At 38.1% G+C, this 20,064-nt stretch overlaps 1 protein-coding gene across 1 annotated transcript; it reads right to left on the bottom strand.

Annotated features, from left to right (window-relative positions):
* Positions 1 to 9,869: 9,869 nt before the first annotated feature.
* On the bottom strand, positions 9,870 to 13,910 carry si:dkey-29b11.3 (actin-binding Rho-activating protein-like). Its single transcript, XM_028797687.2, has 2 exons — positions 13,725 to 13,910; positions 9,870 to 11,624 (listed from the first exon to the last, which is right to left on the bottom strand). The coding sequence occupies exon 2, from the start codon at positions 11,573 to 11,575 to the stop codon at positions 11,048 to 11,050; it is 528 nt and encodes a 175-aa protein (XP_028653520.1). The 5' UTR covers positions 11,576 to 11,624; positions 13,725 to 13,910; the 3' UTR covers positions 9,870 to 11,047.
* Positions 13,911 to 20,064: the final 6,154 nt, after the last annotated feature.

Genomic DNA, 20,064 nt, shown 5'->3' with positions numbered 1-20,064 from the left:
TCTCAATTATAGAAGCAACATGTGCTTTACTTGGTTTATGATTTACAATCTGTTTATCTAGTCCATGGTAGACCTCTAATCAGTAGTTTGAACTTCTTGAAAGGTTTAAGTTTTCATGCTTGGTGGGCAGATTCTCTATATAAAGCTCAAGCAAACAACGCTATTCTGTGAAATTGATCCATTTTTACTACTCACATTTGCAGGTGTACTGAGCATGCAGCCTTCCTGTTTAGTATTTTTATGTGACCAATAAAGATTTTAGTGTTTGTTGGTCACATCTTAGTCTGCAGTGCCTTATTTAATTTTTGTTTAAAGATAAGTTATAACTGTTATAGCAAAGCAAAACCTTCAGTTGAAAAGTGAATGCTGTATTGTGTTAAGTAGTTTAAACCACCTAATTTTGCAATTTGCTTAAAAGTACCACAAAGCGCAAAAACATTCTTTACAGGATTTCCAGCTTTTATTTTGATTGTCAAAAATCAGAAGGAATGTGCTAGACTAGAACTAGCAAAATAAATGAATAGAATTGCACATAAAATTAAATTAATGAAACAGAATTCTGAAAATGTTTAACATAAATACATTCAATAATAGACAAATGTATTCAATAAGAGTACAACAAATACCTTTTCTAATGTATTGCAGTCCCAATAGATAAGTTTAAACAAACTGACAGATTCACTATGGTTAATAAAATTACAAAAATGTTAATTTCAGAACATTATCTAACTCCTAATCCAAGTAGTTACGATTTTTTTAAATAAATTTATTAAATTTCATGAATTCCTTTTTTAAGGAAACTTCAGAATAATTACACTTTCACATCATAGCTGCAATTATATGTAACCACTACATCACAATAGTTGTTTTGCTAGACCCCTGTAATATATGACAGCACCTGGTTTAATTTCATCTGAACTTTATTTTGAAGATGATTTCCTGTATTTACATGAATTATTGTATGTTTAATCTACATAAACTAGGGATTGGCTAAGTACATTTGAAGTACAGACAGATTTTATTTTTGTTACAACGTGTATTCAGAAGTGTTTTGAAAATAATTAATAATTCAATTTGCCCCCCTAATCTTTTCTACCTCACAGCAAAAGTGTATTTACTGTATCTATATAATTATACATACATATTTTACATTTGGAGCACTTGCACCCTATGCCCAGCATTACAAAGATTACAAAGTGAGTCAATGATTTTACCATTAGCCTTGTAACCATAAGTCACTCCGAGTAATATTGTAGAGTTTCATTCAAGATCCTAACTTAACATTCTCAAACAAGCTTTATCCATTTCAGGGTTGGGAGCCAATTAAAGAACAAGGCAGGAACCACCCCTGGATGGGGCACCAGTTCATCACAGGGCACCCTCATACACACACTTGCGTAATAAAACTGTTTGTAAAGGAAATTTTTCAGTTTCCAGTATTGGCTTTCTGGACCGGTATTTCCTCATAGAGAATCCATACTGAGTAAGCAACAACTGTCACCTAAATAATTCATATTATCCTTACTGAAAAGGATAAGTAATTCCAGCGGCGTATATGTGGGAGGAATAACATGCTAATGTGAACAGTAGAAATGTAAAGAAATTCAACTTGTATCTTTCTTTGTGCTAGAGATAAACTGTTACATTTATAAATTCATATTCTAACCACAACTATTTATTGTTTAAAGTCTAGTGTTGTGCAGTGGGTGAAAACAAGGCACTGGCTGGTTAGCTTTTAAAACCAGTAAGAAAAAAACATAGTCTTTATGGAATGACACACTCATTGAGGCCATTCTAATTAGTGGACAGCTTTTATTTTAAGCATTCTCCATGCCTTTGATCTTATTGCATACCTTTCTCTCTCTTTATACTGTGTGTGTGTGTATATATATATATATATATATATATATATATATATATATATATATATACACAGTGGGTACGGAAAGTATTCAGACCCCCTTCTAAGACCGCTTAGAATTAAGGCCAACTCCCGCATGGAGTTTGCTAAAAGACACCTGAAGGACTCTGAGATGGTGAGAAATAAGATTCTCTGGTCTGATGAGACCAAGATAGAACTTTTTGGCCTTAATTCTAAGCGGTATGTGTGGAGACAACCAGGCACGGCTCATCACTTGTCCAATACAGTCCCCACAGTGAAGCATGGCGGTGGCAGCATCATGCTGTGGGGGTGTTTTTCAGCTGCAGGGACGGGACAACTGGTTGCAATCGAGGGAAAGATGAATGCGGCCAAGTACAGGGATATCCTGGACAAAAACCTTCTCCAGAGTGCTAAGGACCTCAGACTGGGCCGAAGGTTTACCTTCCAACAAGACAATGACCCTAAGCACACAGCTAAAATAACGAAGGAGTGGCTTCACAACAACTCTGTGACTGTTCTTGAATGGCCCAGCCAGAGCCCTGACTTAAACCCAATTGAGCATCTCTGGAGAGACCTAAAAATGGCTGTCCACCAACGTTTACCATCCAACCTGACAGAACTGGAGAGGATCTGCAAGGAGGAATGGCAGAGGATCCCCAAATCCAGGTGTGGAAAACTTGTTGCATCTTTCCCAAGAAGACTCATGGCTGTATTAGCTCAAAAGGGTGCTTCTACTAAATACTGAGCAAAAGGTCTGAATACTTAGGACCATGTGATATTTCAGTTTTTCTTTTTTAATAAATCTGCAACAATTTCAAAAATTATTTTTTTTGTCTGTCAATATGGGGTGCTGTGTGTACATTAATGATGGAAAAAATTAATTTAAATGATTTTAGCAAATGGCTGCAATATGACAAAGAGTGAAAAATCGAAGGGGGTCTGAATACTTTCCGTACCCACTGTGTATATATATATATATATATATATATATATATATATAAATAAAATATAGACACACACATACATCCAGCTTCTTGACCAGCTGAGCTAATGATATTCTCTCCTTTTTTCATGGCCGAGAAAACATGCCCAGTGAGGGCAATCAAGCCCGGCAGTAGGGTCTGATGGAAGTCCCACCCTTTCCAGTCCTGGGGCCATAAAAAGGGAAACCCCAGGAAGGTGGCATTGTTCTTTAAAGGACTACAGAAGAGACAGTGAATTTAAATTGTTAGCCTTTCAGTTTAGCCAGAGTTGTCTTACTGTGGGGACTATTTTTGTTTTTATATTTTTTTAAGCTCTGATGTAAATGGGGATACCAGTGTACTGATACTCCCCCATTTTCACACTGCTTCCCGGTCACAACATATATACACCCACATACAGTGCCTTCCATAATGTTTGAGACAAAGGCACTTTTTTCCTTAATTTACCCCTCTGCTTCACAGTTTATTACAATTCAAACAATTCAGATGTAAGTAAAGTGCACATTGCAGACTTTTAATGTAAGGGTGTTTGCATATATTTCAGTCGCACCATGTAGAAATGACAACTTTTTTTACAAATGGGCCCTCCATTTCAGGATAATATTTGGGACAATTGGCGTCACAGGTGTTTGTGATGTCTCTGGTGTGTTTCATTGCTTCACTAGACCAGGCACAAGTTACCTAGGGTTGCTTCTGTCTGCAGACTCCAATGCCTTTGTTCAACATGAGGACAACAGCTGTACCAATGAAAGTCAAAGATGAGGCAGAAAACCAAGAACAGAACAATGAGAGACATCAGTAAAATGTTATGTTAGGATTACCTAAATCAACTGTCTGGAATATCATTTAGATCAAAGAACACACTGGTGGACCCGGTAATCGCAAATGGGCTGGTAAGTCAAAGAAGACCTCAACTGCCATTGACAGCAGAATACTCACTAAAGTAAAGTAAAAGCCCCCAATGCCAGCCCGACAGATCAGAAACAGTCTTCAGGAGGCAGATGTCCATGTGTCAGATGACTATCCATAGAAGACTTCATGAACAAGATGACTAGATTACAGTTTGCAAAAATCACTGAAAAGGGCCTGCAGAATTCTGGAAAAAAAGTCTTGTAGACAGACAAGACAAAGAGGACCCTGTATCAGAGTGATGGCAAGATCCAAAGAATACCACCTCATCTGTTCAATGTGGTATTAGAGGTGCTATGGCTTGAGCATATATTTGGCTGCCACAGGTACTGGCATGCTTATCTTCATTGATAACTGCCGCCATCAGTGACACTGAATTCTGAGGTGTATGGAAACATCTGCTCAAGTTCCAGTAAATGCCTCCAAAGTTATTAGATGACGCTTCATCCTACAAGAATATAATGATCCCGAAATCTATGCAAATACCCTTGAATTGAAGTCTGCAGCATGCACTTCAATCACATCTGAAATATTTGATTTGTAATTTTAAACCGTAGAGCAGAGGGGTAAATCAAGGAAAAATGGGTCTTTGTCCCAAACATTATGTATATACATATATAAATTTGGCACTCAGAGCTGTGGAGTCAATTGTCCAGCAGTCTAAAACCTAGACAGTTTGGTAATATTTAGAACACAAGTGTGCACTGCCTTCCTAGACTGTCCACTTATTGTTTGCCTTGGTTTGTATTGTTTCAGACATCACTATTGAGGTGCTAAGTGACCCTGAGCAGCTCACTTTTAATTGGATTAATAAGGTTTGCTGATATATAAGAGCAGACTTAAAAGAATGCAGAAAGAGTTTTAAATCTCATGTCAATAGACTTAATTCAGATGAAGGACGGTATCTTAACACACTAAAAATCTAAGCCACTTCAGAAGAATCATAGGTGATTATGTCATTTCACATTTGTGTAGATACAGAAAAAATCCTTTCACCCTTCAGATATTTAGGTGGTGAGGCCTAAAGACCACAAAGTGGAAGGAATATTATTCACGTTTTTTTACCGGTGAAAAATATATTTAGACAATTGTATTGTGAGCAAGTGATTTGAAAATAACTTTAGATGAAAGTGCCATATAAATAAATAATTTTCCTCCAGCATATTTGTATTAAAATATTGGAGCCACTTGCCACACCTCTGCAACTGCAAAAGTTGCTAAATATTACAGGTTGGGAGCAGGGTCCATAGGTGTTATAGACTCCCCTTTAGTATCACTGAAAAGCACTGGACATTATAGGAATGATGGTGACCCAGAGTTTAGTACTGCTGCAACCATTCAAGGGACCTTGGTTAAATCATGGTATGCTGACTGAAAACTCTGAATTGTCAGAGTGTGAATGAGCGTGACTTGTAATTATCTGGCATCCCCTTTAAAAGTGTTTTTTTTTTTTTTTTTGCCTTGTCTTGTCTCAAGTGCTACTAGGGCAGGTGTCAATTTCCCTGCAACCCTCTAAGGCAGGGGTGTCAAACTCCGGGCCAGGTGGGCCGCAGTGGCTACAGGTTTTCATTCTAACCCTTTTCCTAATCAGTTTTCACTGCTAATTAACTCATTTTCCCTTCATTTCAATAGTCCTGTTTTTAACGATTCAGTCCTCTGAATTGATTTGTTTCTTCAAATAATGACAGCCAAACATAAATGACACGTGAAACGAGCCAACCGATGACCAGCTAAACTGGGATTTCAAACTCCAACCAATTTCACTCCAAATAGTCTCTTGATGAGAAGCTCTCTTGCTGTTAATTAAGCCCGTTATTTAATTCAATGGCTTGTTGCTGCTCTCATTCTGCCACAGCAGACATTTCCAAATCTGTTGATTTTTCTGTTTTTCTAAGAACACCAACAAAATGTTTTGATGACCTGAGAGATCAACCTTACTGAGACCTTCACCTTTATTTATTTTCAGATATTGTGTGGGCACAGGTGAGCTGCTCACATGGTGGCTTGTTTGATGTCTCATTGTTTGGCCAGTTTGATTCACTGCTTAACTAACCCTAACTGACTCTGCACATCTATGGGATGTGGAGTGAAAACCAGAGAAACCAGAGACTGTGGAGACATGGGAAAACATGCAAACTCCATACAGACCGTGCCAAAACTTGGAGATTAACCTAGAACTCAGAAATTTGTAATGTGGCAGACTCACCATTGAGCTGCCTATAATCAGAAACATTTTTGAAGATTTCTTAGTCTTGCATATCTATTATAAAAAAAATCCTAGGAGAGAATGACTAGGGAGACGAGACATGATCGGGCAGCAAAACACTCAGTCGTGTCAAGGCTTTGAGCACACACAGATCCAGCGCTCTCAGCACATATAAAGCGTATAAGGACAATATGTTATAGATAAAACATCAATGACTAAGCGAAGAAGAGCAACGTGGAGAAAAGAGACTCAAACGCGTTGGAGAGAAAAAAATGCAAAAAAGAAAAAGAATAATCAAGGTGCAAATTCAGAAAATAAGGAAAGTAATCAGCCCGGAACAAGTGTAAGTGAAGAAAAAAAGCATGTCCAATCGGGCTCAGAATTAAAAGACAAAGAGTAAAAGACAAAGTAGAACTTCATAAAGACGTTCAAAAACATGGTTAGAGATTATGAAAGCAGTGGAATTCAAAAGTATTATAGTGTCCCAGGCAGGTTGAAGCCTTTTTTTTTTTTTTGAGTGACTGTTAGGTTTGATTGAGGGAGGGCGGAATACAGCACAGAAGACTGACAGCGGGGTATTGATTGATATGGTAAGGGGGGGGGGGGTTGGAGAGGGTGCTAGAAAGTTGTGTTTGGGGTTACGAAGTCGGCGTTCTTTTTCTTGATTGTTCAAGTAAAACTTTTGTGAGACTTTACTACGTCTGTTTTTTTTTTTTTTTTACTTCTTCTCTTTTCAAGCTGGATGCGGAGGTCGCTACAGTATCAAAAAAAGATAGTAAACATCGCATTAGCACAAACAAAAGGAAATTATTACTCAAAAAAAGGGAAAATAATCATCACGGACCAGGTATAATTGAAAAAAATAGCAGTAAAAAGCGAGGTCAGAAAAAAAGACAGTATAAAACAAAGTAAAACGTCATAAGGAGGTTAGAAAACATGGGGGCCAAACTGGTTAGAGGTAATGAAAACAGTGGAATTCAAAAGACATGCAGAGCAAGATACAGAATATGAAAGCAGAAAAAAAACAAAAGTGTCAAAACAAAGAAAGTAAACATCGCATTAGCACAAACAGAGAAATTATTACTCAGAGAAATAAAGAAAAGGTGAATAGAGATTGAATATATGGACATAGGTGATATGTCTGAAGTATGTAAATATTGTAAGGCTTTGAAGATTAAGTTAGAGAATTTCAAAAACGGGGTTTACCTCACATGCATGTATTGGTTACTTTGCAAAAAAAATTATTAACTGCTGATGATGTGGATCGGTTTGTCTGTGCTGAAATTCCAAACAGAGAAACCTATCCTGAATTATGGTAAAAAGTCATTAAACACACGTCTCACGGACCGCATTTAAAAGATTCAGCATGTTGGGACTCGAAAGATTCCAAATATTGTTTTTTAAAGAAGTTCTGAAATAAAAGTGAAACTAATGAAATAGCAACAATTCAAAGAAAAAAAAAAATCTTAAAAATGTGTATCTGGAATACCAAACACAGGGGTTGGCGAGTGAAGCGAGCAGGGGGCGAAGCCCCCTAGTTATTTAAAAATAAATCTGATGTGGCCAACTCATGACTTTCTCCATATTTAAAACAGTCATGAACAAAAATATTGGCACCCCTGCACTTCTTTCAGAAATTGCATTACTTCTCCCAGAAAATTGTTGCAATTACAAATGTTTTGGTATTCACAGTTTAATTTCTTTTGTTTGCATTGGAACAACAGAAAAAAGCAGGGGAAAAAAATTCAGAGCTGATATCATTCCACAAACTGGACAGGACAGAATCGTCATTCTCAATGTAATATTTTGTAGCATATCCTTTGGAAACAACTAAAATCAATCGCTTTCTGTACCCATGAATGAGTTTCTTTCACCTCTCTACTGGAGAACCTTCTCCCAACTGTTGTTTTGAGATCTTTCCACTGGTGTTCTTATGGGATTTAGATCTGGGTTCATTGCTGGCCATTTCAAAACTTCCCAGCAGTTTGTCTTGGACCATTTGTGGGTGCTTTCTGAAGTACGCCTTGGATCATGCTCCTGCTGGAAGAATCTGACAGAGACATGGCTTTCTGACACTGGACCCTACATTGAATTCCAATATTCTTTAACAGCCTCCAAAATATCTGTGAACATCCACCATGTTTGGCCATAGGGACCATGTTCTTTTCTTTGAAGGCATCATCTTCTTTTTTGTATACAGTACAATGACATGCTTTACCAAAAAGCTCTATTTTTGTCTCATCTGTCTCTAAGGTATTCTTCCAAGAAGTATGTTGGCATCTTCAGGTAAGTCTTGGTAAACACCAGTCTGGCTTTTTCATGTTCCTGTGTCAGCAGTGGGGTCCTCTTGAGGTCTCCTACTATAATGTCCCATTTCATTCAAATGGTGACGGATAGTACAAGTTGATCCTGTTATACCTTGGACTAGTAGCCTTGAGATTGTCCATGCTTTTCCATAGGCATGGCTCTCAAATTCTCAGAAAATTCTTTGATCTTCTGTCCTTGTTCCGTGCTCAGTATGGTACACACAAAACAGAAAGACTGAGTCAATTTTTCTCCATTTAGACTGGATGCAAGTGTGATTCCTACATTGCTAGTTCCTGTTATCTGCCACAGGTGAGATTAAACACAAATTAAAGAAGCATCACATAATGGAAATCCAATTATTTCTTAAAATATTTTAAAGGTATCAATAAATTTGTCTAGTCCATTTCTGGAGTTCTTTGTGGAAATATATTTTGTGTTGTTCCAATGCAAACAAAAGAAACAAACGTGAATACTACAACATTTGTAATTGCAACAGTTTTGTGACAGAAGTGCAGGGGTGCCAATATTTTAGTCATGACTGTAAGTACAGTAAATGGTGTAAGATTAACAAAATTAATTCAAGATGCAATGCTGCTACTGCACTTGAAAATCTTGAACTTTAAAAACTTGAGCTTTGGATTGAACTCTTTCTTTCAAAGTCTTAAAATAACATATCCAAATTTAGTGATTTTTTGTATTGGTTTTAATGTTTTTACCTGTAAAAGCTTGAAGATAAACAGCTGGAATTCACCCAAAATCTAGTCTACTCTTAAGACTAATAGTACAAGTGCGCCATAAAATTTAATCATAATTGGGCTATTTGTTCTTGACTTATAGTATCCACAAAATGTTTGCCATGGATCTACAGATATAGATCTTTCCAAAAAATACCCAAAACATTTTCCAAGGATAGAAAAATGTGTTTTTCTTTTGAAATTTCTAAATTGATTTTTTCATGAAAATAATATTTCTTCCATATGCAATGTGGAATAAGTAAAGGACCTGAGATTCCAAATATTCAGGATTTAGACAAGTCAAAAGCCATTAGCCCGAATGTCCATAAGCATATATAATGTAACAATCTCTTGTACAATCTCTAAACGTGATACACTGAAAGTGCAAGTGCTATTCTAATAAAATTAAACTAATAGTAAATCTTGAGGAGCAATAAGAATAAAAACAACTCATGAAATCTTGATATGTCCTATGGTAATCAACGAACTTGCTTTGTTTACGGTGTATTAAATTTAATTTACATGGAAACGTACATGGTTTGGAATTTATTGCTAATGTAATTGTTAATATGTGCAAGCACTTTAAGGCTGTACTCATTGAAAAGTGGTATACAGAAATAAAACTGACTGGTCTCACAGTCCTGTTTTCATCCATTCAGTTAATTTCTATTCACCTAGTAATTGTAAAACAATATCAAATTAAGATCCAAATGTCTCCAGTTCTTGTTTCCAGTGCTTTCACTCCCATTTTGTTACAAGAAAATAGTGTTTTTATGTGAATAGCACTTCAACACCATAAACCTTAATATTCCATCCGCCCATTTCTTAATCTACTTAATCCAATCTCAAAGTCACGGTTACCAGTGCTTGGTCCATGCCACACCAGACTCACTTAAGTGTTGCTAATTAACCAGCATACATATCTCTGTGAAATGGGAGGAAAAACAGAGAAACTCTCATACAGACAGTGACTGGAGCTGTGGGTGTGCTAAATAAACACAGTACCTCAGTGCTGCCAACCTTTGTTAAGACATTACCTGGATTGTGGTATCTCCCTTATTTGCTGTAATTTAACCTAGGCATTTGTATCTTCTAAATGTCTTTCCTAACAAATAAAAAGTATGTCTCTTAAAATATTTTCTGAGGGGTCAGTTTGGGGAATTGACATGCAACTGGTTGCTTCTGAATTCCCTGTAAACCTTGCTGTCTCTGCCTATGTTTAGGATAGGTTTACAAGTGCTACACTACTGCCTAAAATCTTTATCTTTCCAAATCTGATAAAAGAAATTATTTCTTCCTTTTATGATACTTAACAAGGCAATGCTATTCACACTTTTTTGTTTTTTTATGGACTGATCAGCGATGTTGTTCACTGGTCATGGTACTGTTCATTAATAACCGCCCATTGTGTTTTAGGATTAAGTTACAATATTCTCTGTTATAGTTTTTTCCCTATTCACTCCCATAATAATCTCCAATGATTCCTTGCTTTCAGCATCTACTACAATAGAAAAGAGATATCCCATTTAGGTGGGAATTTAACAGTGCATTTGTAAAAGTGTGCCTTTGTGTAACATGAGTGTAGGAACTGAAATGAAGGTAACAAGAAGAATCTGATTAATCACTGGCCTCCTAATCACCCAAAGTAAATCTTACAGGTAAGTGAAATTAACATTTTTTAGAATTTGTTTAAGATTGCTTCTAAACCCCAGCTCTGTGGCTCAAATAAACACAAAACATACCTTGTGACAAAACAACTAAAGAGAGAGTGGTAGTGTATATTTACAGTCTGTCCCTATAGTACACTTTGAAAGTGGAGCCAGGTGTTGGCCAAATTACTTCAGCTTCATTATGTAAGATAATTAGAGCTGCTTTACTTAGATGATGTCACATTGGTACAAACACTCCGGCAATATTTTTTATTTTGTAAAGACTACTTCCTAGGCCATATCTTGCTGTTCTCTGTTATTTGTCCCGACATCACCACTTCATTTTACTTTGGCCATTGTGGACATTCCATTTCTCCTCACTGTAGCAAAGTTATAACCACATGATCGTCTCTTCTCTGCCAAAGCATCTCCCCTTCAAAGGCTATCCGTCCATGCTTCCTGGCCCTCATCAAAACTCCAACCAGCTTATTAGAAATGTTCACATATTTCTCAAAGAGTTTGCCAAAGGTCACCTTGATTTTTCCATCCTCTCCAGTTTCTCCAATGCTGGCAATAATCTGGCACAGTTCCTCCACTTCTTTTCCAACATGTGTGTGGGCTTCCATTCCTCTACGTTCCGTTTCTGATCCTTCCCTGGGTTTCCCATAACCCTCTTCTTCTTTCTTAAATTGCACTGTCATCGCCCTATTGTTGCTGAAAGGATTGTGTTCCTGATATGCCGCACGATCATTAACCCACTTCTGCCAGCTCTGTTTCAGCTCTTCAACGGTGCTGAAATCAGCAGACATTCTATCGTCCTCCCCCTCTGTATTATCCTCTTTCTCCATTGTATTTATCAGGACCAAACAGCAAACACCGTCATTGAAGTAAATCTCCTTTAGCATGAAGTTATCAAGACATTTTTTGTTTTCTTTTAAGTTCAAAGGCTGGTTTCTAAAAAAGTAAAATAGGAGGCTTATTAGAACATAACTACCTTGACAAACTAGAGTATATACAGTGTAGTATATCAAGGTCACTTATTCCTAGCAGATCTAGAGATATCACTCAAGCTAATAGCATGTACAGTATTTCAACTGTAGAGGAAACCCATACTAATATGTAAAGAATGCAAACTCCATATGGAAGGACCCTGAACAAGAGCTGATTTGGGGTTCAGATATGGTGAGAAATTCTGGTTTCATTATTTCCAGAAAAAAGGTAAATGGCAATTATTGCAATGTGAAAACCAACCTTAGATAGTATGCTAGTCTATTTCCTGGTGCACTTACATACACTAATACCAGGCCACACTAGTGTCAATAATCTATATACAGTAAATGCATTTCATTGCATGGGATGAAACATAGACTGTGCTAATTTTACATAAAAGGCTCTACAAACAGATAATATAAAAGAACACAGAATAGTCATGTTATGTTCTAACCCATTTAATCTAGACCATGGTAACAGGGGTGCTGGAGCCTATCCCAGCTAGCACTGGATTGGATGCAAGGAAGGAACAAATCCTGGACAGGGCCAATTTAGTGCAGCCAACTCACCTAACCTGCATGTCTTTAGACAATGGGAGGAAACCCACATGGACACGGAGAGAACATGCAAACACCACGCAGGGAGAACCAGGAACAGCCAGCAACTCATTAGGTCCATTTTTTATCTATAATTACACAACTCTTTTGGAATAGTAGTGTAGTGGGGAATGATTCTTTCTCAAAATATTTGGGCCAAAGTTCAAATCTGAATTGGGTTGTATCTCCACAGATGGGACTCTCTTGTGTTCGCTCACATTTCAAGCTATTGTGCCTTCCAACAACTTCTGGTCCATATTTGATTTCTGCTTTGAGGCAGATGGTATTGGCTCTGAAACTGGGAAAAGAGAAGTTTGAAAAATAAAAAAGGATTGATAGCCCAATTCCACATACTTTTCCAGGCTTCTGTAGTGCTTTTTTCTTAGAATCGATATCCTTAACTCCATACGTGGGTTACGTTGAAATAACCCAGTCTGCTTTAATAATGCCCATCACTTTTTTGAAGATGGTACATACAGTTATGGTGTTGTAGGAAAGTGGAGCCTATCCTGGTTACATAGGCATAAGACAGGAACCAGCAAGGCACACACACGAATATCTGGCCAAGCCGCAGTCGTCAACTAATCAAACAAATACATTTAAATAAACATATGCCTTTGTAAAAATCTGCATAAATATGATTACTTCTTGATAGTTACTCAAGAACTTTACATTAAGAGTGTCTTGACACATAGACCGTATCAGACCGTGTACGATATACTATAGACGTTCCATTATACTGACCCACTTCCAAATCAAGATTATAAGTGGCAGGAAACCCCTCAACTGCCTGCAACTAGCAAAAAACACAAGTCTAAACTTCCATTCATTAAAGCCCCAAGCAAGACTAAACCCTTAAAATCACACCGACACAGTTTACAAACGGCTGCCAGTCAGGAAAGTTTGATTAGTTCACCGTCAAACTCACTCTCAGTCTCTTGTTCTCGACATTATCACAGCCATACAGAAATAAGGGGTCGGAGAAATAGGAGTTAATTTATCCGAGTTCTCATATTTAACATGAAAGGGGCGTGGGATATCCAACAACATGCGGGAATATGCTAATTAAATCTTTTTGTCTAGTGAAGAAAATACAATCAGTATTAACAAAACTAGCTCAATTAGTGCAGTTTGTACCTTTTTTGTCTCCGCAGTAGTTTGAAAACCTCGCATTCAGGAATGAAAACGCCTGACCTGGGACTCTATGGCCAAAGTCTCACCCAAGATCACAACACCCAATTTGTAATCGACACGCCCACCGACACGCCCTCTTCCTTACCAAAATCTTGGAGCGCAAACCAATGTCCACAAAGACATACATAACACACACTTTGGTTAAGCTTTTAATCGTACTGGGTTTCGAAGACGATAATGTAATTTTAACATTACAGTATGACTCTAGCATTAAATACAATGATGAAAACACCGCGATCATATTAGAAAAGGAAACCCAATGTCATACTCTTACCCGATGCCGCAGCCACACGAGCGCCGATTCCAAATAAGTGCAGGTTGCGTCGGCCGATCCGTTCAAGTGGCCGGCAGCGAAGAGAGTCCGCCTACAACTGAGACTCATGGGCAGAGCTGCTTAGGGTAAGAGGCTTACAGCAAGTAATTTCGTGTCAACTGTTTTATCTCCCCAGAGGAGGCTTGTTTATAATTATACTCGTACTAAGCGGTTTCTACCGAACACGTCGTGCGCTTCCGTAAAACTAATCCCACATATGAGGTGCTCTTTTATCTAAACTAAGTGCAGGTTACTGTGGTGGGTTGGCACCCTGCCCAGGATTGGTTCCTGCCTTGTGCCCTGTGTTGGCTGGGATTAGCTCCAGCAGACCCCCGTGACCCTGTATTCGGATTCGGCGGGTTGGAAAATGGATGGATGGATAAGTGCAGGTTAACAACAATTGAAAGGGAGGGCGTGAAAGCACAGCAGTGAAGGTGATTTTTCGGGATCATGACAACAAGTTACCTCGGACTGAAGAAACTGTCCATCTTTCTGTTATGTGAATCGTTTCTTGCTGACACGCACGACTCATATGTTACATTGTATTATAGGATCATCCATAATGCACGCAATTTGCTTTATTTCGTCCTTTTTAAGTACTTGTCAATGTTTGATAGTGTAATCTTATGTGCCCTGCTGAAAAGTAGGCTATATGTTGCGGTAGTAGATGAAAAGTTTAACAACAGACTTTAAAGAAAGCATTCTAATTTATGGAATTAGGCAGTACCACATGTCTGCTTATTGAAACCTTGTATTAACAAAATAGTCTTTGCAGAATCGCTGGGTTGTATGCTGGTAATGACCCAGGTTTAAAACTGTCTTCTTATCAGGGTACATATATGCATTATTTACCCTCCACTCTTAAAAATAATGGTTCTTTAATAGCATTTTATCGTCAATAGTTTCTCATGGTACTGTTGCTTGAGCACCATTTCGTTCATGTTCTTTGTTTATGAAGTTGGTTCAATTTGTGCTTTGGAAAAAAGAACTGAAATCTTTACTGTATGGTAAGCTAACTACAGAGTAAAGAAAATCTGGACTTAGCATGTGTTAATTATTGTATGCAGCAAAAGTCCTTTTAAAATCATGACCCATTGGTATTTTACATGTCAGTTACCATCTGTTAATCGTTATTTACTCTATGGAGCCTGTTATGGATCTAAATAAATGAAGGTTATCTCTGAAACCTTCATGTGGATAGGTCATTTGGGTACCAAAAATGGTTCCCCTGTGGTATTGCTCTGAAGAGCTACTCTGACCCCTTTATTTTTAAGAATGTCCTCAGCTGACTACAAACAGCCCATGGAGTATTAACTGGGCAGACAACTGGACTACCGGAGAACATTAAACTCTTGCCCATCATTTGCAACTTCACTTTCAATATGTTACCACAACACAAAAAACTGAAGGCAACTAACTAGCTGCCTCAGATTTTTCATGTTACTGAATGTAAAGATTGGAAGTTTACAAAACTATTTAAGAGAGTGAAAAATATGAAAAATAACTTTATTATTTTGATGTTTCATACTCACGTTATCACAACTATTTTCAAGTACCATAATGTTAATTTCAATCTCATTTGCAAATTTGCTTAATAAAAGATTTGTCAGCTAAAATAAGTATAGCATACTAAAATGTAAAAAAGTTACATCTTCAAACCATATGTAGTCTGAACTAAAAAAAATAAAATATACTGAATACATTTGCTATATGGCATGCATTGCGAATTAATTTTTTAGACATATACAACATCATTATGCAAATAAAAAATGGTCAGCTCTATTTGGAATGCACTTTAGACAGACTTGTGTTCTTAGAACTCGGCACAACCCAATCATTTTACATAATACTGTTAAGCTATTGTATACAAGTCAAAGTCAAAGTGAACTTTATTGTCATCTCAACCATATACAAGTATACAGACAGACGAAATTGCGAAGCTCAGGGTCCACAGTGTAACAACATGACGTGCAAATAATAAATTAAAAATTTAAATTTAAAATTTAAACACAAACAAGACAAGGCATTGTGCAAAGACAAGACAAAGAAATAGCAGCAATATTGACATGTAGTTAGCAATATGAACATTGATGCAATGTATGGTATTTGCAATCTAGATACATAAATATAGTCAATAGATATGTAATATAATAAATAAATAATAGATATAGATAATACAGAAATTATCAGTGTATGATGATAGTTGTTTAAGACATGTGTAAACAATGACAGGTCAGAATGTTTCACAGCAGGAGGATAACAAGAGTGTCAAAATACTTAAAGGTCAGTATGAGATTTTCAGTTCTTCTCTACATGCACACTCATCTTTGCAGGACAGTGGCTCACATGTATAAAAGTTCTGTTTTTAGAGGTGGTTGAGGCCGTGTGGAAGGTCCCAGGGGGCAGCCTGGTGTTAAGGAGTCTAACAGCTTGGAGGTAAAACTATCCTGCAGCCTGGCAGATCTGGCTTTGATGCTGCAGTATCTTCTCTTGGATGGCAGAAGTGTGAAAAGTCTGTGTGAGGGGTGTAAGGGGTCCTGCACAATGCTGCAGGCCTTGCGGATACTGTGTTTGTAAAATATGTCCTGTAGTGAAGGGAGAGGCACCCCAATAATGTTCTCTGCTGTCTTCACTATCCTTTGCAGGCGCTTGCGGTCGGATATGTTGCAGTTGCCATACCAGACAGTGATGCAGCTGGTCAGAACACTCTCAATGGTACCTCTGTAGAACATGGTGAGGATGGAAGGAGGAAGACTTGCTCGCTTCAGTCACCTCAGGAAGTGTAGTCTCTGCTGGGCTTTCTTGTTTAGTGATTAGGTGTTATGCATCCACATAAGTTCCTCAATTATGTGCACACAGAGGAACTTGGTATTCCTAACACTCTCCACATCTAAGCCGTTGATGCTGAGTGAGATGTGGGCAGGATGTGATTTTCTGAAGTCCACGTTTATCTCTTTTGTCTTGTCAACATTGAGAGATAGATTGTTGTCTTCACACCATGCAGACAACCATTCCACCTCATCTCTGTATGCTGTTTCATCATCCCTGCTTATCAGTCCCAGCACTGTTGTATTATGATGTGGTTGGTGTTGTGCGTGGCTGTGCAGTCGTGAGTCAGCAGGGTGAAGAGCAGTGGACTAAGCACGCAGCCATGCGGCGCTCCAGTGCTCAGTGTAATGTTGCTGGAAGTGTTGCAGCCCATCCAAACTGACTGGGGCCTCTCTGTCAAGAAGTCCAGGATCCAATTGTAGAGGGTCGTGTTCAGGCCCAACCTGCTCAGTTTTACAACCAGCTTTTGGGGGATGATTATGTTGAAGGCGGAGCTAAAGTCTATGAATAGCATCCTAACATATGTGTCTTTTTTATCCAGATGTGTCAGGGAGAGGTGAAGGGCAGAGCATATGGCATCCTCAGTTGACCTGTTTGAGCGGTATGCTAACTGAAGAGGGTCAAGGGAGGCAGGGAGATTAGTCTTTATGTGTGACATGACTAACCTTTCGAAGCACTTCATTATGAACTGGTCGGTAGTCATTCAAGCATGTCACTGATGACTTCTTCGGCACTGGTATGATGGTGGTCGACTTGAAGCATGTTGGGACTGATGACTGGCTCAGAGATGTGTTGAAGATGTCTGTGAGGACATCAGCCAGTTGACTGGCACATTCTTTGAGCACACGACCAGGTATGTTGTCAGGTCCTGCAGCCTTGTGTGGATTGACACTGGATAGAGTCCTCTTCACGTTAGTTATGGAGAGACAGAGTACCTGGTTAGTGGAGGGAGGTGTTGCTTTTCTCAAAGACTCATTGTTCTGCGCCTCAAACCGTGAGAAGAAGTTGTTCAGGGAGGCATCACCATCGCTGCTGTGTGGGTTGGGCTTGTAGTTTGTAATTGTCTGAACGCCCTGCCACATACGACGTGTGTCTCTGGTGCTGCTGAAATGTTTGTTAATCCCCTGCGCGTATACCTGAAATCTGTGCGGGCAGGTCACTCAAATATCCTGATTCACATTTCTAAAAAGGAAATGATTTTAAAGTGTAAAAAAGAAACAGTTCCGTCAGTTTTGAGTTAGGTAAAATTAAATGATTTAATATGCTTCAATGTTAACAGTTTACACTGCCCTTATAGACGCTTTGTCTTTTGTTTACTAATTTATTTGTATTCTAACACTGCTTGATTGCTTATTGCAAAATCAAGAATCGATCATATACATATAAATTTTATATACAGTATATGTATACTACTGTACTGTATACGCAAAGTCTGAATTGCAATCTGATTATTGGGTGGTCACCTAACAGGCAACGCTTGTGCTTGGAAAGCCAGTCAGCGAACATCCGCCACGCCCTCTCAGTAGCGAGAAGCAGATCATCGGCATGTATAGAGTACCTGCCAAATAATACTCGTATAAAGAGTACACTGCTCGTGTTTCACCCTAATTGTGGCTCATCACGTGTACACACCTTTGCTTTCCCTTGCTGGGGATATAGCCCGTAACAAATAGCTCCGTTAGCCTGTAACTAATTGGTAAACAGAGCCGGTTCTAGGATTTTTGCTGTCCTATGCGACGTTGTAAATGAAGAACCCCAAACACACACTCAATTGCTTTGAGAATCATCACTGCCAGACCTGTACATTGGGACCTGGTAAAATATTTATGACCTCGAATTCACAATTTGAAAATGGCGATTTATGGCAACGTCGGTATACAAGACTGTCTCTGAAAAATACGCTCTTGAGGGGTGCCATTTCAGAAATTAAGTAGGAATCGTGCTGTATTAGTAGTCTTTATTTATTACTTTTAACGTTTCTCTAAAGAGAATTAAAGAAACAATTATTAGCAAAACTACAGGTTTGTTTATATAGTTATCTGTTTAAACCACCAGCTAAACGTCTACCTTTTGATAATGGTGTCAATGTATATAATTTTGTTTGGCTAATCATTTCCGTAACATATACATGTTGTTTAAATTAATAAAGTAAAGTGAAAACTTAGCATAATGACAACATTCAGTGAAACTGAAAATCTAATGCTCATCTTTAAATATCAATTCTTATTTACCATTTAGTTTAAGCAAATAATACAATCTACCTATCCAATGAAACGCACAACTGCTTTAACGTGCCCAGCGCGAATCTCACAAAAGGTTAGTAGAAACAGAGGATTTTATTTGCTTAGTTTCAATACAAATCTTAATGTGTGACCATTTGGGAGATGATCATAGTTTGGGTTAAAACAACTTTTCCCATTTCACTCAAGAGCTACCATCCTGTTACCGTTTTGATCGTTTAATTTTATTTCACAATGGCGGTCTCTTCTATGATACAGTTTGAGGATTATTATTATTGGCATCATCATCATCATTGCTGTTGTTGTTCGTGTTATTGTTGGACTCTGTAGGTCGTCAGACGTTAAGACCGAACATCCCTAGTATGCGAAATTAATATAAAACAATCTAATCGGACATTCACTTTTGGGCCGATGTTCGTAGGTCTGTATTGTTTAAAAAATGTCGCGTCGCCCTGGGCAGTTTCTGGGCAACAAACTGTGCTGTGCATAGTGCAGACAGTGCAGGTGCTGCTGAGGCGCACACCATAAACATTTCTTGTGTTCATGTGCAGTCCAGACTAATTTTTCAGAACAAATTAAAGATATGAATCTCTACATAGGGTTGTAGTAATGCGCCCAGACCACCAGATAGCATACCAGGAGCTTGCCTATGCCTAGAAACGACCATGTAGGTAAAAGTTGGCACAGAAGTTTCGGCATTTCCTGACAATGGAATTGCAAGAAAAAAAATATAAACTCGCCTTAGCAAATGCCTTACTTGTGTGCACATTGTTAGCATTAGCATTAATTTGATTTTTTGTGAATCTGTCAGTGATACCAGGTAAAGTTCCCCAAACGTCAAAGGCAATATATTGCACTACTGTGCGAATAACGACACCGCCGAGCTAACACTGAGTAGGTAATACAGAAATCATTCAGTAGCATCAATGCACAGGTCAGTAAATAACATTTACGTGTATGACAGTGTCCAATTTAACATTCTGAAGAGGGCAAGCCCCTTCAGCCTGAGTGGATCATCGCACCAATGGCAGAAGCGGCAGTTTTATTTTTGGTTGCTAAATAGGCGATATACATTTACATATACTGTATATTCATGTACTGTATATTCTTGTAACTGATATATTAGTTATAGTATTAGTTATAGCTATAAATTAGTTATTATATATTAGTTATAGTACTGAATGTTCTAGTATCTATCCATCCATCCTCTTCAGCTTATCCGAGATCGGGTC

This window comes from Erpetoichthys calabaricus, chromosome 3 (genome assembly GCF_900747795.2).
Source record: "Erpetoichthys calabaricus chromosome 3, fErpCal1.3, whole genome shotgun sequence".
Classification (NCBI taxonomy): domain Eukaryota; kingdom Metazoa; phylum Chordata; class Cladistia; order Polypteriformes; family Polypteridae; genus Erpetoichthys; species Erpetoichthys calabaricus.
The sequence above is the reverse complement of the archived record's forward strand: the minus strand, read 5'-3'. Positions and strand labels throughout refer to the sequence as shown.